Genomic DNA, 26,890 nt, shown 5'->3' on the forward strand with positions numbered 1-26,890 from the left:
TATACAATGCATGTACATTTATATACAGGTGCATTTGCGTGAACTAAACGCAATCCTTGTTTAAATAAATCGCCAGTAGATGGCGTGATTGAATTGTGCTGCTTTATCATATTAAACGTCAATGTCAACCTAATTTCCACCAATGAGCTCACGAAAAGTGTTCTTTGAAGTACTTTCATGACGTCATTAATTCCACGTTGGAAGCGTTGTAGAAATGTCATGTTGAAATGTATTTATTTTGTACGCTGGAAATGCTTATAATGTTTAAGAAATAAATTTACATTTATACTGTAATAAACAATGTTTTTTAGACAAGAAAAAAAGTGAAAGTGCTTACAGAAATCATAATGTATTTTGTGTGGACTATTATAGATAAAGAATCATGACTGGTATTAATGATGAAATGAATACATTCTTAGAATACCTGTCAATAAACGATCAGGGCTTCGACTGTAATTCAAAAATAGACAAAATGGACAGCTTCCCGCCCCAAAATATACTGGTTTGTATCTTTTTAAGTTTCGTAATCACATAATTGATAGCTTATCACGACGCGGCTATTGTTGGATCAAAGGCCAATTGTGTGACAAATAAATGGAACGTTATTGTGAAGGGTACAAGCGAGCGATTTAGTAGACGCCCGGTGAAGCAATGAAGTCACGAATTACGATTGCACCTTGTTCTACAGCTTTCGTGGGTTACGCTCCGACTTTTACCGTTACCTGACTAGACAAGACATTCATTTAGTTTTCGGCCGTGGCTCCTTAACTAACTATCTACCAATACCAGTCGGTCCCGGGTGTTTCCTTATCTAATTAGTATAATAACATTGCGGGTTTACCCTATGTATTAGGTCTTGGTTATTTACCTCAGTCAGTGCGACTCGGCGGCGTGCGTATCACGACCCCGGCGTATTTTACGTAAACATCGATAGTGCCACGATAGCAGTAGCACCATGCGGTCAATTTCTTCCATATGCCTCTTGAATAATAGCCTGTGAATAAATTGCTTTTGTCTCAGAACTTGACCTTTCAAGCGTTTAATAATTTAGTGAAGTGAGCTGTTTTGGTTGGACTTTGTGGTGAATAATAAGTTGTAATGTGTTAAAAACCCTATGCAAAGATGGATAAAAAACTAGACTTGATGTCATTATTTGAGGTAATTTCCAAACATCTAATTTAAAAGTTTAATAAATGTGAAATAATATAAAGATGCATTATCTCTTTCCGGTATAATATTCTCTTATAAGATTAACATTGGAATTTTATGTTGAAATCAGTACTCTTTTTTGATTTAATATTTGAATTAAAATTGTACAGTTGTACTTAATTACTTAATACACAAAAATGAAATAACACAAACAACAATTTTAAAATCTAAAGAAATATTGGGACTCAAAGCTGATCTTATTGCTGAAGTAATCTTTTCCAGACAACCCTAGGGAAATGTAATTAAAAATATTAAAGGGTAGCATAATATATGAACACTACTAAAATATTATATGTTTTTATCTGTGTAGCATTTAAACATGTACTATTCATATATTTTAGGTTTATAATGAAAATAGTTAGCATGCATAGAAGCAATATCTCATGGTCCATTAATCCTAATTTAAAATCAGGATGTCATCACAGAACTCATCCCTCTATATTTGTTAGATCATTAAAGTAATAGTTTTATAAGTTGTCTTAAATTGATATTGTACTAAAATTTTACATTTAAAATCATATGGTGAGCAATGCATTATTGCATTTACTTGCCTGCAGCATATCTTAATGGTTTGTAAGACCTTGATTGAATCATCTCTATAAATTGTATGGCTCCTCTCTGAATAAGATGAGATATTGCTGAAGTCCACAACTCTGGCCATGTGTGTATCGGTAAACTTTACATGCCTTTGGGAATGTTGTAGATAACTATCAGGCATTCGGGTTTCTACACAATGATTTGCTTCACCTTTAAAGCCAGTGATATTCAATAACTCAGAACATACATAACTCTGGAAAGTTATAGGTAATTGGGAGCAAAAGTAAAGTTGAAGTCCTAACCAATGGTTTGTCACCTCTTTGAGAAATAAGATCTCTTACAATCAATCAGTTGACATTTTTTAAAAAGTGCAAGCGATTTATTGAGATTATTAAAATTAATTAAACAAATTGCTCAATAAATGCTCTCCTGTAATTTGTATAAACCTGTTGCACAGAGCTATTCTGATGTGGTTTATACCACAGATAATAAATATTTTCAAATGATATTTGTTCTAAAGTGAATATGAAATGTACCACCAAGCGTAATGTTGATAATGTCTATTCTTATTTGATAACTGATAAGATATACATTATCTCATGGTTTTAGCAAATAATTGGGAGCAACTCTTAATTATTATGAATGCATATTATAATCATATAATGCACATCTCCTTTCTCTTCCACTCAAAGTAAAAGTTTAAAATGAAAGTATGCTCTGTGACAAAAAGTAAAAGGTGGCTACATTATCCGAAACTGATCTCAATTTTCAATGCAATAAGATACTGGAATAATATATTTATATTTTTACAGATATAAAAGGATATAAAGTTTCACTCAGTAGTGAATATAATATACTGAAGTGAATGAATCATGCATTTAAAGACTTTTTATGGAATGATAGTCTCTGTCAAGAAATATGAAGCACTTATGCCTATATCTTACTAAAAAATAAAATTAAATTAACCAGCAAATATATATAATTTATGGTAGATGTTATTACATAAATATGAACCAAAAACACCTGTACTCTTTCTTTTTTTCTACTTAATTAATTAGGGGCTCTTAGTAGAAAGTATAATTAGTTAACTACATACTTCAGGAAACATTCATTATTTAATCTGTAATTAGTTAATTTTAATATCAAACAGGTTATGTAAATGTAAGCAATATTAAAAGTTCCTTTAAGTACTATATTGGTGGTATTTAATTATTTACTAATTACAAATAGCGTAATTATCTAGTTATTAGCTAATTAGTTACTTAATTTTAGTAGTATTTTTATTTTTATGTTATGTGCTGTTTAGTGATGTATTTATGATTGCAACTCTTACTACTTTTGTTTTAAGAATATTATATAAATATTTACAATAAATGAGAGTAGTCATACCATGGAAAAAGAGTGAGAATGGTCCATTTGCAAAGCAAGCCATTCATAAAATTACATAAGAATATGAGCTGCAAAGCAAGCCAGCCATTCATAAAATTACATAAGAATATGAGCGTTGGCTTATATTGTTACATTTAATATGTACTAAGTGTTGGTCATTATTCATTTAGAAACAATGAATTAGACATATTTCTTTTATGGGTATATGTGCACCACTAAACTATTTTCTGTATTTGTTTTCTTGGCCATTGGTTGCCTGGAAGAAATCGCTATGATAAGGCTGTCAAATTGTAAACGTTGTTTAATTATACTTTTCATTTTTTTATGTCCATTTTGTGATGTGCAATAACAGTATATATATTAATTCATTCAATATTTGAACACCAGCATATCCAAAATTCGTTTAAAATATTTGTGTTTCTACCTGTATGCTTGTCCTGTCAAACAAATAAAATGTGTTTAAAATTTTTTTGAATAACTAAATCCTATCAGCCCAATTATTATGTCTATGGGTTGGATTCAAACTTTAAGAATATTTAAACCCAACACTTTTATAACATGCATATGATCCATAGTCAATATGTTTATCAATAGACCAACAAAACAGTTAGTCTTTTATGTATCTGTCTGCCTGTTGCTTTTGTTGAAAGGCGGAAAAAACAGTTTTTTAAAAATGTCACCTAACCATTAATCGTTAGTTTGGTTGGAAAAAAAAAGTAGGTTATGTTACTCTCCATCTTTTGAACTAAATATACCAAAAACCAAGTGAATGGTTGCTTAGTTAGGTCATAAATGAAGGACAAACAAACAAAAAAACATGCTTTCACATTTATAATATTAGTTGTAAGTATAAGAAATATAGCTGTTTGATTAAAACAACAAAAACTAACTTTATTCTATTTTTCCATTGTTGCAGTCAGATTCCTGGCAGGCTCCCGATGACCTCCTGGAAAATATATTTTCTTTGGACCAGGGGTCATTGAACTTTCTGGAGGAATCATTGCCAGACTTCAATATACCTACTGACAATGTATCACAACCGGAAGGCCTAAGCAGTTCATGTTCAGACAGTGGATTATCAAGCGACCAGGCAGAATTGTAAGTGATGCAATGTAGCTACACACCTGGGCCGGTTTGGCTGGTTGAATACCACAACCTCGTGTTTTTTGACAAACATGTAGTATACAAAATGACATGTCTCGCACAGATCTGAGGGTTTTACTTGTCTCATTCAAAATCTAAGGGGGCTTGACATACCGAATCTAAGGTCCTTTTATTGATCGAATGAGTGGTTAATCACGATGGTTACTAGTACGATGAATATCGGTACATCCTTTGGCCATCCTTACCTTTTAATGAGGTTTGTTTTCTAAAAAAGCTTATAGATCGTAAATAATATCATTGTAACTGCAAATTAAAATATTGTTATGGAAGAGGCAAATTTTATCTACATGAAATTCCCCAGACAGTAAGAATATTTGATTTGATAAGAATTTAACAATACTACTTGCTTTATCTTTATCTCACATTATTTTTACCTTTACTTATAGATAGGAGTTCGCAGGTCTTTTTACAGAACTTTTTAAATTATACAACTTAAATTATGGCATCAGATCAGTGGGTTTCTAGTCCTTTGAGTTCTTAATAGGAAATTGCAAATGTGCTAGCTATTGTACAAAAATGATGTGACTGAAAAATAAATATTAAAACAACCTTGAATCCTAGGATTGTTCCTTAGAAAAATAATAATTTGTTTAGAAAACAATACCTTGATTTTGCATATTAAATATTTATCTAAATAAATATAATACAAGTTATTATAAGATGACCTACTTAAAATAAATGAAATTTTAATTTGAATTCTTAATCACACTTTTAAAAATATTATGAGGATTTGTAGTAACGAGTGTAGCTAAACAATATTACGAAGCATGCTGCAGCTTGCAAGCCATTTCCTTTAAGTTTAACACTTCGTCAGGGGAATACCAAATGGGCATCACGAGGCACCGTTAAACGTCGAAGGAATACAACAGTTATGTATTAGCTATACGTTTTTTTAACGGCAAAGCTTTAACGAACATAAATAACCCTATTACTTTACAGCAAACTAGAGATGGGCATGTTATAAATATTCAGTTCATCAGAGAATTGGTGGACAGGTGAAATAATATTATCCAAATCGAACGGTAAACTTCACCTTTTCCCTGTTACTGTACGTTGGCAGGTAGACAAATGAATTTTATCCCTTGTACATAATACATACAATATGCGAATTAATATTTTGGCTTATGCCTATTCTAGACGTGCGGATTTTCGCGTTAGATTTTCGTTTTTTTTTGAACGCCTTAGAATGACGTGCAAGTTAACATTGACTTCTGTACTTACTACGTACCTATACTATGTTGATCAACTAAAATAGATCAATAGATCAAACAGTTGGTACACGTGGACATTGCTAGTATAATATCTATAGGTCACGCGGACATACACTGAAAATGGAATATGCATTTGCAGCGCGTTCGAACTTATGATCTCTTGGTGTTCTCACGGCACAAGGCCGTATCGCCGCCTAACCTGATATTGCAATATCTTATCATATCGAGGTCACCACGTGTAGGAAAGATATACTAATACAATTTAGTACATTGTATCGCCGTAAGCGCATAGTTCTTATCGATTGCCCTAACTTCACCTTTACCATCTAGGCATATTACGGCGTAAATGTTTCGCCTATACAAGGCTGGCTGGAAAGGGGTTTGCAAGGAATACTGGAAAAACGCTCATGAAAAAAAAAGTATCACAATTTTTTCTAATGCAATTTTTGATAATTTTTAGGAGTCGTCGAGTTTAGTAAAATTTTAATTTTATAAAATTTTTTTTTCCTAGACTTGGTGCAAATATCAATATGTAACAATAGTAATTAAAAACTTATTAAAATAAATAAAATAATCAGTAATGTCTACTTAAATAGTATTTTTGTTTTATCACATAACTTAGTATTCTTACCTAGTATTTTAGTTTGAGGTAACTTTTTTTAATGATAAAATTTTATTTAATCTTAAAAAGAAGACAAAAATGTACACGTATGTGGTCAAATTATACATATCTTTTTTTCGCTGTGAAGAACAACGTAGATTATTATTAATATTGTATTAATCTTTTAAAATGAGGTTGCATTTAGCATAAATCAGCATCTTAATAAACAATGTGTATAAATGAATTCAACAAAATGAAGTAGACGAAATTGCAAGTGTATCTGAAACTTGGCTTCAATTGTACATTACAAACTACAATAATACCTACTTCCTTGGCGCCATAAATGTACGTAAGCACCTTCTCATAATTCGTTCGAAAAAAATAAAAAGTAAAAGTGGATACCACTTCCCGGGGACGGCATTTTATCTTGCCGTGGACAGGTTTATAAAATATATAAAATTTACATGTTGAACATCAGCCTTATACCGGTATTATAAGAGCATTATACGGGTGATATAACGCCGGGTGTATTATACTTCATCGAGCCCGATTAACATTTGTTTTAGACACGTTTTAGAACATGTTTTGGACAAGTTTTAATTTTTTTATTTTTCATCTTCGAATAAATGCCAAGCCTTCGCTTTATCAAGTAACTGAACTAACATTAGTTCTGTTTTATAAAAATCACTTTCGGATTAGTACATGGTTGCTGTGTGAGAGTAAAATTTCAGTTATTCCGCGGTACTCAAATATTTTTTTAAGTCTTACTCTTCTTCTAGTCAATTATAAATTATTGCTTTTTTTTTTCTGCTTGATTAAGGATTGGCTGTATAAGCAGCATGCAGAAAGATAATAAAAAAGCCTCATTCGACATGTATTTAAAAAAAACATTGGGTTGACAGTGCACCATTGAATGTATGAAGGACAAATCTCGTCTCGTCTAAATAAAAAATATTATGTCTTTCAGAAAATAAACCCTCAAAACTATCTATTAAAGTTATTAAGAACTTGTTTCACCACCTTAAGTGCCGGATATTCACAAATTTCGTCTTTGTTACTTGATTTAATTCTTACTTTTAGTATCAAAACTTACGTTTGGCTACCCGAAACTTGTCAGAAGTGGTCAAACAGGCCCTAAAAGTTGTCATTCTTAAACTAGTAGGTAAAAAAAAAAATGGAGAAAAGTATTTTCACTGCGATGGCTACCTTGTTTCCACGGCCAGTCGCTAACTAGCCTTGATGGAAGAAGCCTGTTTTGTTACTATGCGGAGACTTAACCGATGGAAAGGGCACCCATAATCACAACCACGCATTATGGGACTGGAGTGATGTAACCTTTAATTAGAGAAAACTTTAACATTATCAACCAAACGACCTTTATGTTAATGGAAGGTTCAACCCAATTCTTAACAACATAATACGTAAAATCTTATAAACTAGGTTTTCTGCTACTTCATCCGCATATACAATAATAAATATGTTAAATTGTAAACCCTATAGACAACATTGTTTAAAACAAAAGCTAGCAGAGGTAATCGATTTAGTTAAAACTGTAAATGTAATTGACGATCTTTATGTTTGTAACTTTAAATGATATTTTTTTACAATCCTCTGACTTCTATAACAACACTTTAGTGTGTTGATTTATCCTTTTATAAAAATTGCAATATCCTCAAATTTGATACACTTTTGCACCCCACATTTTGTCTGGATTTTCAGAACAAAAAGTAGCACATGCCTCTCCTTTATATCAATTCTCTCCTTCCCTTGGCGATACCGTTATTATTGGTATTATTTATTTAGTTGTATACATGTGAAGATTGTACACATACATGTGAGTGTACATGTGAACGTAAAAACTCTATTTCAGATAGTTGCAATAGGCACTGGAAATAGTATACGTATATCAGTTTTTTTTACTTGGTCGTGTCTTGCGATTTTAATGATCACTCTTTTAGCCTGTTTTATTGTTAGTATTGTCGACCAATAATAGTAGGTATGTACCTTCTACATGGTATGAAATACTTTAAACTCTTAAACGGTTAGTATTTTTAAACCTCATTCATTAATAAATTTATTAAATAAACAAATTAAAAGTAAACATGTGTTAAAATTTTAACAAATAACATTTATTGACATTTTTACTTTTATGTAAGTGTAACAACTCTTCGTAGGTAACAAGTTCTGCAAGTTGTTATGAAAAGTGAAAAATGCAATTTACATTGAAATGCAATCACAAAATGCGTTGCTAATTTTGTCTAAAATAGTCGATTTATGCAAAAGTTTGCTGAAGTAAGCCGCTTCACTGGTAATTTTATTTCGTTTACTAATTAAATATAAATAACTCCATATTATTTATAGTTATTGATTATATTAAGTAAAAAAACGAGTCCTGCGTAAAGACACAGTATTGTTCCACTAGTTATTAAAGTGGATGATATTATTGGCAACAATTAAATTAAATTATTACTTCTCTGGCAATCCGTCGTAGCGATCCATCAAATTCAAAAATGTTTTATTCATGTAGACCTTATCACAGGCACTTATGAAGCGTTCATACATTTAACACCATCACAGTCGAGTTAATGTTTAGCTATGAAGTTAGGCATTTGATGCAATTCATACCCAAGCTTATTTATCATACATGTAATTCTTAATATTATTATAGGATTTTTCTATAAGCTTACGTTTTACATAAACTTTGAACTTATTGAGAGCTTCGTAACTGCCGTCCCACAGACATACGATTTGTGTCGCTGCGATCGATCGCTATGCCTCGTTTGCAATGGGATGTGGCATTACAGAAAGAAGCATTTTTAACCGACGTCCGTCAAAAACGTGGAGGCTATAAATTTTTTTGATGTCTTTTTAATGTAGGCCCGGGCGTAACTCCGACATTTATAGATGGATTTGCGCGAAAGGAGTTAGCTCCGAAATGGTCTGTAGGTACAATGTGACGTTTCTTTGTTGCAGCGATTTCGAGCAACAACTGTCTCCGTTCCTTATCCAAAACTCATGCGACGAGGATGTGCCGACAACAGTCCTGGATCCAATGAGCCCCGGCAACGTTCAAGATGTCATCATCCAGGACACCAGTGACTCAAACAGCTCCACGGAACAGGACACGTTTGATATGCTCGACTTCGAACAAAATGTCATGCCTGGTTTCATTAATAGCAATACATTCCAAATTAATAATGGTAAGTTCTATTCTAAACGTAGGTCAAAAAAGATAGATAGATAGAATCACGTTATTGCAATGCAAAGAAAACCAAAGACAAAAGTACATAGTGTTAGGGTGCAACGGCGGTCTTATCTGCATGGCTAATAAATTATTAATATAATAAAAATGGAAATTTTGACGTTATTCGCGTGGGAAAAAAAAGGATATTTATCTTTGTAATCTCTTCTAATTGACTTTTGTTTAAAACTATTTATCCGGTAACTTTGCTGACAGTCGCCGACATACATTTCCATACAACTGTTGCTGTGAAATTATGCAATTCGTTTCTGCTTTGATGTTATTCATTTCATAGTCAGGAAAACTCTTCTACCAAAGTCATTCCTTCTTCCGTTCAAGGTTGGTTACCATTTTACATATTTAAAAAAATTATATATTTTTTCGTACCTATTATTAAACAAAGTTTTAGGCATAAGGCTATTTGTAACTGCAAAAAAAAATTTGTTCAAAAATATTTTTCCTTCATTATAATCGTTAAATAATTATTCCATAGCTTGTTTAATCAGGTGTTCTTTAAAATACAATGGCAGAAGCCCTTGGATTATATTTTTCGTAACTTCTATACTTACTGTATAGGTAGGTAGGTTAACATTTTGTTAACACAACAATTCCATTGTTGCGTAAGATAAAACAGTTGTTCTAGTCTGACTCATCGGGAACAAATACAATAGCAGCTGAATATACGCACCAACCTAGGCATTTTATATGATTCTATAGGTTTCTAATACAGAAGGAATTTCGCAATCTGATATATACATATATATAACATATCACTTTTAGTGATAAGGCTGCCTTTGCGCCCTAGCACTAAGTACTATTACTGTTTTCCTTGTGTCTATTGTGTCGTGTTGCAATAAAGTTTTTCTTTTCTATTCCATGTTTAAAAAAATGATTTTTTTTGTTGCCTACGATAAATAAATAAATATACTACGACAATATACACATCGACATCTAGCCCCAAAGTAAGCGTAGCTTGTGTTATGGGTACTAAGATGACTGATGAATATTTTTATGAATTATATATACATAAATACTTAGAAAATACATATAAACACCCAGACACTGAAAAACACTTATTGCTCATCACACAAACGGTTTCCAGTTGTGGGAATCGAACCCACGGCCTTGGACTCAGAAAGCAGGGTCGCTGCCCACTGCACCAGTCGGCCGTCAAACGATGACGAACGACGTCTACGATGAAATTTGGAACTTATATTTCCGCTTGCATCCTGGAGATGGGTATACAATACTCTTTTATACAGGAAAAGTAGCGGTATCCGCAAAAATTAAATATAAGCGCGGTTGAAATGGCAACAAACTCCAATCGATCGATCTACCAATGCATAAACTCGTTCAATACATCGAGGTTATAATACAATTTATGAATTTCTTAGTGACAAGGTTGCTTGTAGCAAGCAAGCTCCGCTTTCACTCAATTGATACGTGAGTATTTATATATTCTCTTCTTCGTCGTTTACTTAATTACTGAAGATCGTGTCCGGATTCAAGTTCTTATTTTCCTATTTTCAAATTCAGATTTTTATTACTGCCTTCCATCCTGTTCTTTCCCTGGGCCTTTTTGTTAGCGTCTGCGATATCCTGGCCTGTGAGGTGATCGGCCACGTGGTCTTTTACCCTACCAGTATTATCTAAGAATATTCTTGTAGCGCAATGTTGCTGCTCCAGAATCGATATATTTGTACTCTTAGCGGTCCATATAGCATCCTTCTCCGACACCACATTTACATTATATTCATTGGCTCTGAAAATGAAAACTATTATATAATTCATAGGTAACCTAGGTAGAAAACGGCGTCTCTCCCAAACGCCGCAAGCCGTCCAACCGAAGGTCCAAAAACCGACTATAAGATTACCGGCCGCCTCAGTACAGAAACCGCAGCTAGTCGTAAAGGCGCAACCTCAAAAGCCCCTCAAGCTAACGAATGTACAAGTCATCAACCCTCAAACTAAAGTGTATTCCAAACCGGTAGAGAGCGTTGCCCCCCAGCGGAGACTTATTAGAGTTGCGCCGATGAATGGAAACCCCAGATCCATACTCCTTCCAGTTACATTCAAGGACATGAAGGATCTCAAATCCATCAAGATAATAAACGCTGCAGACCTAAAGAACGCTTCGAATATCAAAATTGCCGCAGCCAACCTTCTGTCGCAGAGCAAAATGCAAGATTTCAAAATGGACACGCGGGACGATCGCGATTACGAACAAAATGGCAACCATTTGGGTGAGTAATGTTACTTTATTCAATAACTAGGTTTTTTCCGCGTTTATATGTAGATTTTTGAAAAATCCTGCAGTAATACTCGGTTTACCAGAGATAAAACAGCATAGTTACTTTCCGGCTCTTCTATTATATCTATGTAAAAAAAACACGTCGATCTGATGCTCTGTAAAAGCAGGCTTGTTGTTTTTATTTCGCACTTTATCGCTCTTATTAAGCAATTACGGGGCTTAGAATCTTGCTTCTTCAATTAAATATTCATATAGATATACCCAAATAACATCGACGTTTATAAACCATATTTTTATATTGACGACAATATTTTACAAGCTCTTAGGTACTAGCATTTAACTTATATCAGTATTACTTTCAGTGTTTCTTCCATACCATGACTTTTATAAAATCAGGATTAGAATTCTAAAACAAAAAGTTAACAATAGAAATTTTACTGTTTTACAATTAGAACTATACATTAAATACTTATAGTAATTAGCTAATTTGAGTCAAATATTTAGGCTGTTTGTTGTAGTGATTTTATTAAACTGTAATCGTTCTTAAAGTCGACAATTATTTTACAGTGTTTAAGTAAAGATGATTTAGAAATAACTGGTTCAATGATAACAACATGTTTTTCAGTAGCGTGCGTAAACATTGCTATGCCTTATTAGTTGTTTATTAGCGAATCACTCTTCCCGATGGTTTCGCTTATGTGGTTTCAAATTTCGTATAATTAACAAAACAGAAAGATGAATACACCAATATGCTTCTATTTGTTACTGGGTCGTACGTTTACAAACTGACATCAAAAATACAATATAAGGGAAAATCAACTGAAGGTCGATAACGAGGCTGAAGGTCGTGATTTGACAGCTATCTATATAAAGCTGGAGGATTTTTTTTTATAGGGCTAGTCTCTGAAAGTACCAGTACTCTTAAATAAAACGGTCGGTAGGTACATAATATAGTAAATAAAAAGAACTTAGCGCTAACTTTAGTGACAAGTCTGTTCACTTGAAAACTTACAGTTGAAGTAAGTTTTCGGATAGTTCCGGGGACATCGTAACATACCACTCGCTGACTGACTAACTAATCACGAAATCTCAGGAACTATTAAGCATTCAAACTTGAAATTTCGAGGGTACGCTCCTTCTATCCACTTAGGAAGGATTTTACGAAACTCTGAAGTTTGGACATTTTATGAAAGTTCTATATTTTTCATTTTGACATTTTGGAAGGATTTTTACTATTGACATCAATGCGAAAATCTATGCGAAATGCATTCCCAAGAAGATTCTTGACCATATTTCTGCCTTAATTATTATCCGCCTTACACGATTCAGAAAAAAATATCTCCATAAACAAATGTCTTAGGATTCCACCAGAACAAATTACGTAAGTTATTTTTTAAAATTTTGGGATGAAATAAAAAATATGTAATAGTTATGTTGTCATTAAACATTACTAATTACATTACTGTAGTTATCCTATTTTTTATTAGTATAAATATATAATTGAATTAATACTAAACTCGAAATTCAAAAAAATCTGGAAATCGCAGCGTCGCATACGGATTGTTTCACGCTTTTATAACTTGCAGTTCGGTGCAATAGCTTTAAATACAATAATTTATTGGCCTCATTGTAAGCTGTGATACTGAAATTACTGATAAAGATTATAATAGTGAACTAGTGCGTAGTCTTCGGGGCTTCCTACCATCGCTTAAAACAGTCTTAATTTAATTCTGTGTGAAGATGTTGTTTCAGAAATATAATCCTTATATCAGGGACGTCAAGATAATATGTCATATAAAAAGAGGGTAGTAACCTGAGACATAGTATTCTAAACCTTAGGATTTTCGTTAACGTAAACTGACGTAAAATTTAAACATATGTATATACAAGTTGATTACATAAATAAACTATTTTTTTTATTTTATTTTATTTATTAAGGCCCAAACATTATACTTAATACTTAAAATTAGTACAAAGAAAATAACACATACACCAATTAAGTAGCCGCTAATAAATCTAACGAAATACATTAAAATTGACAGCAAACTTATAACATAATTATGAAACTTTAGAATATGTATAAAACACATATTATTGACAGATAATGTAAATAAGGGAATACCCGTATTAACAATATCCATCCAATCCAAGTGGATATGTGAAAACATAAGTAGAACTTTTACGTAGAACAATTAGAAGTTAGAATTTAGAATAAAGATGTTTTTTTAACTGAGCAAGAGTAAGATTAAATAAATCTAAATCCGAAAATCATTATAGCTTTGAGTAGCTCTATAGGTAGGTATAGGTAGAAAGCCGCGCCAGGGCGTTGAAAAATAATATTCTGCATACCTTTTGGCCACCATGAAGGTCGCCCAAAAAGACTGTAGTAGACTACTGTAAAACCCGTGCCATTAAAGAATAGATTTATAAAAGGCGGCCGTTATATTTCCATGCCCGTTTATTGTGCGAAAGAGATAGCATGACATCGGCTGCCCTTAAGCATATCTATTATTTAGTGGTGCGGGTTATAACTGTTTCAACAGATATTCTGGAGAACGACAATTTTTTTTTTTTAAACACGAAGTTTATGTTGCATATTATCGTACCTTTCCTTCATCGTGTTTAAAATTCCATCGAAAAAAAAAAGGCGCGGGTAACTAGCGGCTTGTATATTAATGTGTTACACCAATCACGTACGCTCATAGATTGGTGTCAATTGTCTGGTTACAGAGTGCTGTAATCAGTTTGTTAAATTCGGTCATTGTACTCTCAAAATATTTTTATGGTGTTTTTGAACTCGCGATCTTTCGACGCTGAGGTTGGCAATTGCCAAAGCGGTTGTACATGCACCAATATCTAATCTTAACTGACAGAATTATTTTCGTCATTATCTTAAGTAAACGCAAGGTCTGGAATACCGTCTTCCATGCAATATACGAACAATATACGACAACCTATCTGTTTTTTTTATGACCTATATTACTGTAAAATTTTATCAAAATCCGTTCAGTAGTTTTTGCGTGAATGATCCATCCATAAAAAAAATCGCATATTTAATATTATTAGGATTAGTGGGATATATAAAGTTAACAGTTATTAAGTGTTTTTTTTATGTTAATTTGCTTATATGGGGGGTACCTTCTACAATAGTCTTGTAATAATACTTAAAAATAAGAGGATCCCTGAGATATGAAGATAAATCCTGCACGGACGAAGTCACGGCTAGTTGCCAACACAAATATACGATCACTTATCAACCTAACACACGTATTTTAAAACCATTAAATGCATCAATCGGATTAAAAGGCAAGCGTCAAAATTATACGTCATCTTTCAACTTTAATGGTGGAACCTTGACTGTGTATTCAGAAGCACTGAGTATTCATAGTAATGATTGTGAAGACGTATTTTAGTACCTACTCGTATTACAACAAAAATATCTGGCCCGGTGTAAGTAGTGCGTTAATCACGTTAAATGTCAGCGACTGGTAGGGCAAGTGACATTTCAGTACCTATGTTCCAATTTTGGTTACCGGACCTTCGATCAATGTGCTAGACTCAGTGGCGTTCACCGGGTTTGTGGCCAGGGTAGGCATAAAGCAGGACTGCAAAGTTGAACATCTTGCTGCGACCTTTAGCAGTCAGCAAAACGCGGGCGATGCGACACGGTGGATCGTAGAATGAAAGTATGTAACTTGACGTAGCGTAGTAAAGGAGAAATTACAAATATAGTTAAAAAAGGAATAAAAGCAAAAGGCGACCTTATCACTAAAAGTGATCTCTGCCAGGTAACCTACAACGATAGTACACAATAATACATGAGAGACGGGAAATCGCAATTAAAATAAACAATACATAAATTTACACACTAAGTACATACTTCTAATAACTTATATAATAAATTATTAAAAGAGATAAATAAAATATATATATATATATATTTATACAAACAACAAAATTATAATGACAAATAGTGAATTTACTTCTCAGGCGGACGAGTTCGCAGCGAACCGTTTGTCTAGTACCTATATTATTGATCGTAGTACCGGGCCAGACAAGGTTGTTGCATTAAACGAGAACGAGAATGAAAAATACAGTTTAATGACGTCGTTAATTATTTTACACATTGAGTACGTTTTTTCTGAAATTAAGAGTTTAACTTTATTATGTTAATGTAAATCACTAACCCAGCAAGGCGAAATAATAATCAGCGTTTTGCTACACTTTGACTGAGAGCACCTTTCAGTATCAGATCGTGAAAAAACTTAATAACTATGACGTCGTTCATTCCACGTTTATTTGCTAGGCCCATAGTAGATAAAAACATTATGGTTCCCATACAAGGGACGATCTGTCGCGTCGCTTAAATGCGTCGTTTCAGACTGATCGAAACGAGGGATGGATAGGGCATGACTATTTAATTAACGATTTAGCTATTTAAAGACGACATTGATGATTGCAACGAGTCGATAAACGTTTTTGTCTCATTTTTCTTCTTACTTTATCACTGGCTTAGTGGGATCTATAAAACATGTTTTTTTTCCATAATAAAATCATCATCCCCTTTTTTGATGGTGTGATAGAGGATATGCGTGGTGTACTCCTATTTTTTTACATTATTTTCTTTCCTCCGCATTATATAACCATGTACTACTGGTACTGGTATTACTTCACATGTTTTCTGTCACTGGTAGATGCTACTTAAAAAATAGGTGAGAATTGTAGTCTAATTCTAAGTAAGTATTTATTATAATTGGCGTTGTGTGGTGCCAAGTCCCGATGCAAACAAGTAAATTGTCGATCTCAACGACCAATATTTTTGATTGGACGTAAGTTTTGATTCAATGAATCAAAGCGATTTTCGTGCGATTAATCAGAGCGTCTGATCGTCTTGTGTATGGGGCCCTTTATGCATTCTTAATTATTTATACATTTGGTAAGTCGTAGTAAGACTGTTAAATTTAGCTCCGCTTGCCTATTCATGAGCTAATACCGGCTTCGAATAACTACTTATCAACGATAAAAAAAATATGTCGCAGTTAATCTATCAAAACGTAGTACATAAATGTATCAGATAGGTAAGTGTATCGGGACTCCAGAAAATTGATAAGAATGTATCTTACTCTGTTATTTAAATAATACTGACCTTTATGTCCCATATTTGATCTTGGCTAGTTACCATCCGAAAAATTACTAGTTGGTAGCCATTATTCTGTATACCGAACCCTCCCGTTAGGAGAGGCCTTTAGTCCCGCAGTGTACTGGTATTGGCAATTCATGACGTATCTGTACATGAGCCTACTGTTGATAAATCAACTATTGAATTAATGAGTTTACTTGGTTAGAAAGATTTAGGGAATCCGACTAGTACTTCCATACCCCTCCAGCTTCCATTTTGCCCAGTACCTACAATATGAGTACCTTCAAATCAACAGTGAATAGGCATCTTCTAGGCAAGCGCGCTCCACCTTAGGCTGCATCATCGCTTACCATCAGGTGTGATTGCAGTCAAGCGCTCGTCTATAAACATTACAATATAATATATCAGCTCGTTCAAACAACCACAAGCACTCTTGAGCTTAGCATTTAAGATGGCCGTAAAAATTAATCGACTTCCCAGAATTATACATAATAGCAACGAAACCAACTCAGTTATGCTCAAGACATTAGCGTTTAAGATTACGCATGCTCAAGTCATCGAATATTTTGTAGATGACTCAGGCAGCGAACACAGCGACGACGATGATGACCCCAGGGAGACGCAAATCAACGACGGCAGAAACGGCTATCCCCGTCTCGTTCTAACCGCCGAGGAGAGACGGCTGCTAGCAAAGGAGGGCATCACATTACCAACAAGCTATCCTCTAACCAAACACGAGGAAAGGGAACTCAAGAGGATCCGTCGCAAAATCAGGAATAAGATCTCCGCTCAAGACTCCCGTAAGCGCAAGAAGGAATATGTTGACGGATTGGAAGATAGGTAAGCACTTTTCAAATATTCAAAATTCATTAATTTTACACTAGCGTCTTGCAGTGGCGTGCACTTCATACATGTACAAAAGCACTGCCTACCCAATTTATTTTATATAACTTTTATTGGAAAGAAATTTGTCCTGTTTACCATTCGATTTTTCTATGTACGTGCTTTATGCATACCCTGTTCGAAGAACCTGTGCACGCCACTGGCGATCTGCCCCAGCTTTGCGTGTGTGCCAAGTAGATCCCAAATTGGGGTAGTTTGGAGTGATTAATAATACAATGCCGTAGTACGTTAATTTATTGACGGCCGATTTTCGCAGTTTGCAGCGACCCTGCTTTCTGAGCCCAAGGCCGTGGGTTCGATTCCCACTGCTGGAAAATGTTTGTGTGATGAGCATGAATGTTTTTCAGTGTCTGGGTGTTTATATGTATTTTCTAAGTATTTATACTATTTATGTATATAATTCATAAAAATATTCATCAGCCATCTCAGTACCCGTAAGACAAGCTACGCTTACTTTGGGGCTAGATGGCGATGTGTGTATTGTCGTAGTATATTTATTATTTGTTTATTTATTATTTTTCTCTTTTAGTTATCAATGTAGGCGAACCAAACTACGTTTGTTACGACATCGCATTACAAATATTTGAATATCGTTGCTTTCTGTATATGTATGATTACTGAACATTCTATCTTATGCTGAAAGCGAGTCCGAGAGAAGAATCCGTTGCGGAGTTTAAAAGATCTAAGCGTACAACTAGCGGTTTTCGAAATATATTTTATTTGAGACTAGCATCGTGAAATTTGAGAATGCGATGCAAAGCCTATATAAGTTAAACTCTTAAGGTTACTTTCACACTTCAACAGAAAAATACGGTAGTTGATACTGTCATCAATACTCTGAATAGAGTAATATTGGTTTTTTTTAAACACCTTGTATATCATAACCTCGCCGCGCTGAGAAAAAACGGTTGCTAGCAAGAAAGCATTAAAATATTCTGCAGATCTGTACGTTTACTTAAAAAGCAAATGTGCAGTTATACAACTAAATTTTAAACCATTGTAAAAAGAGAAGTTAATTGAGTAGATTTATATGCTAGTGGTTTATTATGGCTACTGAGTATATAGTACGAATTTATATAGTTTTCGAAATTGGAATCCGCGACGTCGAGTTCATCACGCGGCGGCTTTCATCCGAATAAGCTATAAAACAAAAATAGTTAACAGATCTTAGAATATGGTAAGACACAAAAGTACATTAACGTTTTCGAAATTGCTAGGTAAGTTACGTACGTCTTTGTTTCGTAGATCGTTAGTGCTTATATGCTCAAAACACGAACGATATAGTTATAATATGTTTAAGGAAATCCATTGTCGATGGTTAATTGAAATTGTTCTTTTTCCTGGAATAAAAAGTAGCCTATGTTACTATCCGTCAAAAAATCAAATAGATTTAGTACTCAGTTAGGGCGTACAGTAAGAATAAAAAAACTCACTTTCGGATTTAAAATATTAATATAATTTATATTCCGGTGCCACTTTAATTAATACGTAATGAATGACCCCTTACGGAGCATTGGAGAGTGAAAGTACCGTTTCGTCTCGGTACACTAATTCTAATGTAGCAGTATCGTTGTGTACCTTTAGTGCGTGATTCTACATCTAGCAAGTGTCGATGGTTATGGACCACGTTTCAGATCCTTGACTCCAGGATCTGAAACGAGGTCACTAACTATGGGCCTCATAATAAGGTTCAGACTCAGCCGGCGATGGAAAGAGCTATGTTAGGAGTTTCTCTAATTGAACACCTAGATTACCGACATAGCTCAATGAGTCGCGAAGTTGAAGTGGCATTGGGCGGGACAAATAGCTCCAAGAAACGATGGACGTAGACCCCTATCTGTCGCCATTCCAACCGCAACGGTAAACGCATCGTTGGTCGATCCCCAACTAGGTGGACAGTCGTAATGAAACGAGTCGCGGGTAGCCGCTGGACTCGAGCGGCCCAGCATCGTGGATTTTGGAACGATGCTGGGCCAAAATACTGCTGGGCTAAATTACAATAGACCTATGTCCAGCAATGGACGTAAATCGGTTAAAGTGTAGATGAGGTATATTTTAACCCGCGTTCTTTGTCCGCGTTTGTTACGGTTTTTTCAAATCCCGTGGAAACAGTTTGTTTCCTAGAATAAAAAGTAGCTTTTGTTACTTCATCCTATCAATTAACTCTATGCTAAAAGGACAAACATAAGAACAAACACTTTCGAATTTATAATATTAGTAAGTAGGTATATCGGCGATATTTTATTTAAAATCATCTGTTATGCTATTTTAAATCATAATGTTTTAAAATAGCATAACAGATGTTAATTTTAATATGTTAAATTATTATTTTACGAATGTCAAGGTTAATGTTAAATTTTTAAGTCAAAGAAAGTTGTAAGTAATAATTTGAATAAAATATTAGGTAGGTACAAGACCGTGATAAGTCATGAAAGAAAATAGAAAGGCACTCATAATTATTAGTTAAAATTACATCATAACATGTTATTTTTATTAGTAATGCATCAGATGTGGTGTTTTAGAAATCACCGTTTTTATTGACCTAATGCTACTCTAAAGTTAGAGTTTAACGAAATAAAGTTCGCCCATATACTTACAGCCCAGTGAAAGCACTAGGCCGTTAGTGTGTGCATAAACGACGAACGATTAAAATATTATTTGGCAGTACGAAATACACAACACTAGAATAAGAGGCATTGATGCCAATTCTGTTGTACACAAAACATATGTAAAAGTAGTTTTATCCTCTGATAAACGTGTTTTCTATGTCAACACCTCTCATGCGAGGGGTTCTTGCGAGAAAAAAAAAATATTATTAAAGATATTCTCAACACCATAAGGGTGTTTCGATACTTTCGTACTAAGTGAGCTCTGTTTTAACTAGTTGCTAAAACGTTTACTCACCCAGGTTATGCTATGCACGAGTTGCTCTGTGTCGGACCTTCTCCGAGAGACTGCTTATTAGTGAAAACTTGAATAAAACCGGTTTAACGCTTTAAGCGGTTATAGCCCAGTGGGTAGAAGCTCGACTTCACTTACGTGGGGCCGAGTACGAATCCCAGCACGCACCTTTCAGTTTTTCTAAGTTATGTGTGTTTTAAGTAATTATAATACCACTTGCTCAACGGGGACGGAAAACATCGTGAGGAAACCTGCATACCTGAGCGTTCGACATAATGTTCTGGAAGGTGTGTGGAGTCCACCAATCCGCACTGGGCCAGCGTGGTGGACTACGACCCTAACCCCTTCTCATTGAGGGAGGAGACCCGTGCCCTGTAGTGGGGTGGTAATGATATGATGATGATTATGAAGACTTAAAGGAATGTAATAACATATGATATGTTATTTTTCCTTTAAAAACTTTCATCCGCTATAAAATAAAATGTAGAACCATCGCCTTCCTTCTTACTTCGTTTTCTCGGCTTCTGAGGTCCGTAGCCTGATGATAAATATCCTATACCCTTCCTCGATAATTGGGCTCTGGAATCAAATTCTGCTGGTAGTTCTAGAGATTAGCGCGAACAAATAAACAAACTTTTCGGCGTTATATCAATATATTGAGGTAACAATAAATAGATTTTTTTTGCCTGTTGGGCATCAGATACCAAAAAAAACGCACATATTTGTAAACAATTATACTTACATTTATTTTAATAACAGTTTTCATAATAAAAATTATAATATTTATCTTCAGATATTATAAACATATATTTTGTAATTGATAGTTATGTCATCTGAGAAAAAATGGGTTATCACAAATAGCTTCATTCGTTCATTACCTAGTGTGAGAACGAATATAGATAGGACGACAAGATAACAACGCCAAGAGTTGTGAAATTTAAACCATCTATATTTTTCTCAATAAATAATCTGGAAAAAACATCTTGTTCTTTACCCCAGTCTCTGTGAGAACTGTCTGAAACTACATAGTAGATATACGAGAGTCAACAGCGATCGGATATTGGCATCCTTAGGATAGAAGGTGAAATCATTGTATTCCAAAATAATTATATTTTTTTTTCGCATCGCAAAGTCTTTTTTTATCATGTGTTGAAATAGTTTACTTCGTGTATAACTGAGATGCCCCACAATTCGTAAGCTGAAATCTCGCACTGACTGGAACTAAAATATGCAAGAGGCTAAAACAGCGATCGAATCCAGGCAACCTATGTATATATCATTATACCATTGTTATTGGCATAAAATTAATTTTCTTCTCTTTAGTAAAACATAAGTTACCCCAACTTTCCTATGGCGAAAATACCCACTGACCATTTTAGAATCTAGGCAACCTTGAGAGATACATATAAAATAATAAAATTATCAAAAAAACTTGTCTATAAACAAGCTTTTTATTTATTATCAAACTTTGAATGACATCTATACTGAGGCATCCGATACCAATCTAACGATTGATCAAACTGGGTGTAGGAACGTTAACTATATATCGGAAATCCTATGATATCTTCTGACCCAATAATCAGACCCGCTCCATGGTGCCAGATTTATATTGCTCCGCAGCTAGGGATTCCAAATATAAATTTAATCGGATGCCATCCAAGTCCTTGAACAATTTATTACAATTTTTGAAACGGTAAGGTAGACAGACGAAAGAACCAAGTTAAATTAAAATGTAAGCGGAAGGCGGAAGCAAGAAATTACATAATTGCAATAAAATACGAAATAAGACTTTAGACACTAAAATATCAAAAAACCATCATATCAAATTGGAAAGTAATCTTGCATCAGGCATGACTCACGAAATCCAGTGCGATTGTCGACCTTATAGCAGTTCCAACTGTATGCAATATACGTGGCACGTTTTTACGCTGCTTCTCGGTTTGTGATTCACTCACAAACGGCTATAGCTGTTTAATAACTGCTATTTGTGAATACCTACTTAGGTTTTTCCTTGTTAGTTCATTTTAACACATTTAAACTTTGTAATAGGCATTATATGAAGAAACTCTTTTCCAAGAATGAGAAGCTGTGATTTAGACCTACTTATTTAATATATAGGGTTTAGATTTGATGGTTTTTTCAGAGATGTAACTGAACAACGCCGTCTAAATACCGTCAAAGAATATTTAATATCATTGTTAATAGATTTAAATACAGACAATCGGTATATATTATCTCTTTTATTTAAAAAGCTAATCCTTAGTCAATAACATTTTATTTTTGCGCCATATTGTGTGTTTTTAATAAGTGGATTTAAATTTTTGCTTATCTTCGTTATCTTATATTTTTATTTATTATATCTAGACGAGGTCAAGTCTTTAGTCATCCTTCAATAATGTGTTGACTGTATTCAAACTTCCTTATGAAATTTATTTTAAAGCCACAGCATAAAAAGATTATCACCGTTTCCACTAACGCATAAGTAAAGCCTAATCTAAAGATGTACCTAGGCTTACATCAACCGTTTACCAATAGTTCACCAACGTTTCACGAACTACTAGTTATCAACTAGTAGTTAAATATACCAATATTCAGGTATATCTTTTCTTTATAGTTTATTCACAGCAGCTATAAAATAAATTCCGCCAAATTTTACGATCCTTACGCAGTGTAATGAACCCGAAGTCGTGAAAAACAGATAATAAACTGCGTAGCCAACCTGTTTATAGCAAAAATTCGCCCACGATTTACAAAAAATATATATTGAACTTTATCAACGATTTATCAATAAAGGATATTAGCTCAAGTCCAAAATTGAAAGCCTTACTGCAACCAGTTTAAAGCCAAATTCAATTTAGGTTACCTACGTTTGATTGTGATTACAGTCATTCATATATACAGTAAAGAATTTGGATATGAAGTGATATTTAAATGCATTGCAGCCCAGTTGACCACAAAGCGTAACACAGGGTAAACTAAATCCGTTAAGCCGAAGTGGAAGAACGTGGTGGTTCTAATACTCTTGTGAGATTAATTATCAATGACAAATCATCCATGCTAATTTGCCGATGTTTATGTTGGAAAACAGTAACTCCTGAGTTTCTTGCCGCGTCTTCTGGGTAGAATCTGCCTTCCGGAATAGTGGTAGAGTCACTACAAACGGATGGGCTTAATGTGTCCGAAGTGATCAAGAGAGGGCTTCCTTAAAATAGAAAATAGAATAGAAAAACTTTATTGCAACACAACAAAAAAAGGAAAATACAAGGAAAACAGTAATAGTACTTAGTGCTAGGGTGCAAAGGCGGCCTTATCACTAAAAGTGATCTTTTAAAGGCAACCTGAGCCTGAATATATGAATTTTGTATTTAATTTTAAACACGTTAAATTGACTGATGTAATTTGAATTAAGAAATATATAATAACACAGGTAATTTTATACGTTACTTTGTTCGCAGGGTCAAACAGTGCACGGCTGATAATCAAACACTTATCAGGAGGATAAAAATACTGCAGTCACAGAACCAGTCGCTAACGCAACAGTTAAAGAGATTGCAGGTGAGATACAACCTTTTTAAACAAAGCGGTTCGCTATCTTACCCGTTTAAGGCTCTTAAACGATCTTCTTATTTGTTTTACCATTTAAAAATGTTCACCTATATGCACTTGGCCGACGTGGTGCACTACGGTCTCTCGTAATGAGAAGTTCATACTAATTTATAAATTTCATTTTTCCTCCACACATTGAGCATGGATTCAAAATTTCAAAAAGAAAATCAAAATTCAAAAATGTCTGCCTGGATGTATGGATGCATCCTATCCCATAAATTACTTAACACAATGTTCTCCGTTAGGTCGCCCTGTAGATATTGCTTTTTAACGACAAGGCTTGTACGTTATTTTTTTGTTATCTATTTCTCTTTTTTCAACCTATGGTATACAGCGAAGCGTTATTTCGTTTTAAAGTAACGCGGACAAGTCCAATTTGTACGGGATTGTGTTTGACATAATTTTTTGTTTTGTTGCAGAACGTCCTAACCGGCGTGACCTCCAGTTCTAGCGGCAAAGCCCAGCCGGCCACGTGTCTGTTGGTGTTGCTGCTGTCGGTTGCCTTGGTGGCGCTGCCGTCGATGCGTGAAGAGGTCCGCGGCAAGGGACCAGATCGTGCTACGTCGCCCGCCATCACTCGTGCCCTGTTGTCAGCTACCAACAGTGAGTTGCCTTATAACTTCTTGACTTAATAATGTCTCTTAAATCGATAAATAAATAAGACATTACGCACATCGCCACCTAGCACCAAAGCGAGCGTAGCTTGTGTTATGGATACTGAGATGACTAACGAATATTTTCATGAATAATATACAATATACATAAATACTTACAATATACATATAAACACCCAGACACTGAAAAACATTCATGTTCATCACACATGTGGGACTGCACAGCGTTGGACTCAGAAAGCAAGGTCGCTGCCCACTGCGCCAATCGGTCGCCCAATCGATGAACGCCGGCTGCATGCAAGAAAAAGCATGACTCATTGTCACGTTCTAACTAAGACGAGAGTGTAAGCGAGAGCGCGAAACAAGCGATAGAGATGCACGCTCGATTCTCACCTACTCAGGGCGTTATCACGTAAAATGATCCGTCCGTAAACCGATATTACAGACAAACAATATTTTTATAGTAATATTGACGGTTCAAACAGATGGTATGAGAATAACTATCGCCTAAAGACAATATCTTTATTTATTTTTTCTTATTATTAACGATAGGCCAGCGCTTGACGATAATCGTGCTCGTGAGAAAGCAATGATGAGGTCTAGGTTGGAGCACGCTTGCCTAGAAAAAGCCTTCGTGCTTGATGATGGAATAACAAACACATAAGGATGCCACCGCTCACGGTGTCCCGCTTTTCTGTGCTAGAACGGGGAAGGAGTAACAAGATGTGAAAATGAGATGAGAACTCTACAAGATGTTGTGAGAATGAGATGAAATTAGTGATATCTGAAAGAATGCAAGGAATACGTCCTGCAACGTGCCGCGACCTGAGACGGTGACAAGTCTCACGTGCCTGTAAACCGGAACATAACATTGCAACAATGCTGCTTAGCGGCAGAAAAAAACATCGTGGTTATACTTACCCAGACGAGCTCTGTCACGAACTACAACTGCTATTTTTTTTTCATATTCAAAATTCATTTATTTCAAGTAGGCCTAATATAATCACTTTTGAAACGTCAAGACGTATTTCAAACATAGGCGTCCATTGTTGTGTGTTTTTTTTTGTCTTGCAACAATCGACGATTCCCTGCGAATTGCTTGATGTCAGCGAGGGCCTTTGACTGCAATTCTACCTAATGGTAATCTAAGATGCAATCGCATATGCTAGCAGACTAAGCTATAAGGTCAGTTATATTTTCTCAAAACCCCTAATCGGTTTCTACGTGGCATCATACCGGAGCACTGAATCGAATGGCGTCACTTATACCAGATAAAGTTCTGAAATTAGAACATATTTCGGGCATAGACCAACGAGGCAGTTAAATTCTGTTTGAGTCAATAAACTATTTCTGCTTGACTGCAAACTTACATAATAATATAGCAGTCTCAGACTTAAAGCGCGTTCACCCAGAAAGCGAATTGCAGTTTTCTTAACTCTTAATCAATTTCCGCGCAGTACCATGCAGAAAACCAACCGTTGGCGATTCAGCAACCAATGAGGATGTTGACACTCGCCGAAATGATGATTCATTATTTGTATTTTTTATAAATGGCTTTATATATACAATATTTAGAAACAAGCATGGCAACATTGCACCTTTGAATGGCCAAACTAATTATTTGGCCAAGTTAATTTGTATTAGGAACAAAGTGAATAAAATCGTGTTATATCAAAAGTATGAGATCGATTGTAAAAAAATGAGTAATACTTTCTTATTCTTTCTCGCCAAACGAAAAATAGTATTATATAGAAATGATATTTTTGACTAATTTCTAAATTTAAAAGCTTATAACCTCGAACTTGTGTCGGATTAGAATATTTGTTTTCAAATAAAAAAATATATTCGAATACGCTGTAATATGAATAAAAAACGTGCTTAACATTCAATGGAATACATAATGTTAAATTATTCAATATAAACTATTCGGTGATTTTTTGATCGTCTTCTATCGGCGGCCCCTTTAATGTATCCGATCGAGAATCTTTAATATTTCGAATATTATTAGTTGCCTCATTGTTACGGGTTTATTTATTAAATTCAACATCAAGTTACCATAATATTTCTTTATTGTACTAATTACAAATTAATTACAAACTAAACCTATGTCTATCTTATAAGTA

At 34.4% G+C, this 26,890-nt stretch overlaps 1 protein-coding gene across 3 annotated transcripts in view; it reads left to right on the top strand.

Annotated features, from left to right (window-relative positions):
• Nucleotides 1-228: 228 nt before the first annotated feature.
• LOC120632527 overlaps nt 229-26,890 on the top strand; it is a 38,777-nt gene continuing 12,115 nt past the window's right edge. The window contains exons 1-7 of one of the 3 annotated variants that reach the window (XM_039902347.1): nt 229-502; nt 4,052-4,233; nt 9,085-9,311; nt 11,146-11,595; nt 17,316-17,583; nt 24,003-24,102; nt 24,573-24,756. In XM_039902347.1, coding sequence (XP_039758281.1) covers nt 383-502; nt 4,052-4,233; nt 9,085-9,311; nt 11,146-11,595; nt 17,316-17,583; nt 24,003-24,102; nt 24,573-24,756 — 1,531 coding nt within the window. In that variant the 5' untranslated portion in view covers nt 229-382. Of the gene's footprint in view, nt 503-745; nt 1,159-4,051; nt 4,234-9,084; nt 9,312-11,145; nt 11,596-17,315; nt 17,584-24,002; nt 24,103-24,572; nt 24,757-26,890 lie in introns of those variants that run through there. The other 2 variants (XM_039902349.1, XM_039902348.1) reach the window with 2 other exon arrangements.

Source organism: Pararge aegeria, chromosome 20, assembly GCF_905163445.1.
Source record: "Pararge aegeria chromosome 20, ilParAegt1.1, whole genome shotgun sequence".
Lineage (NCBI taxonomy): Eukaryota > Metazoa > Arthropoda > Insecta > Lepidoptera > Nymphalidae > Pararge > Pararge aegeria.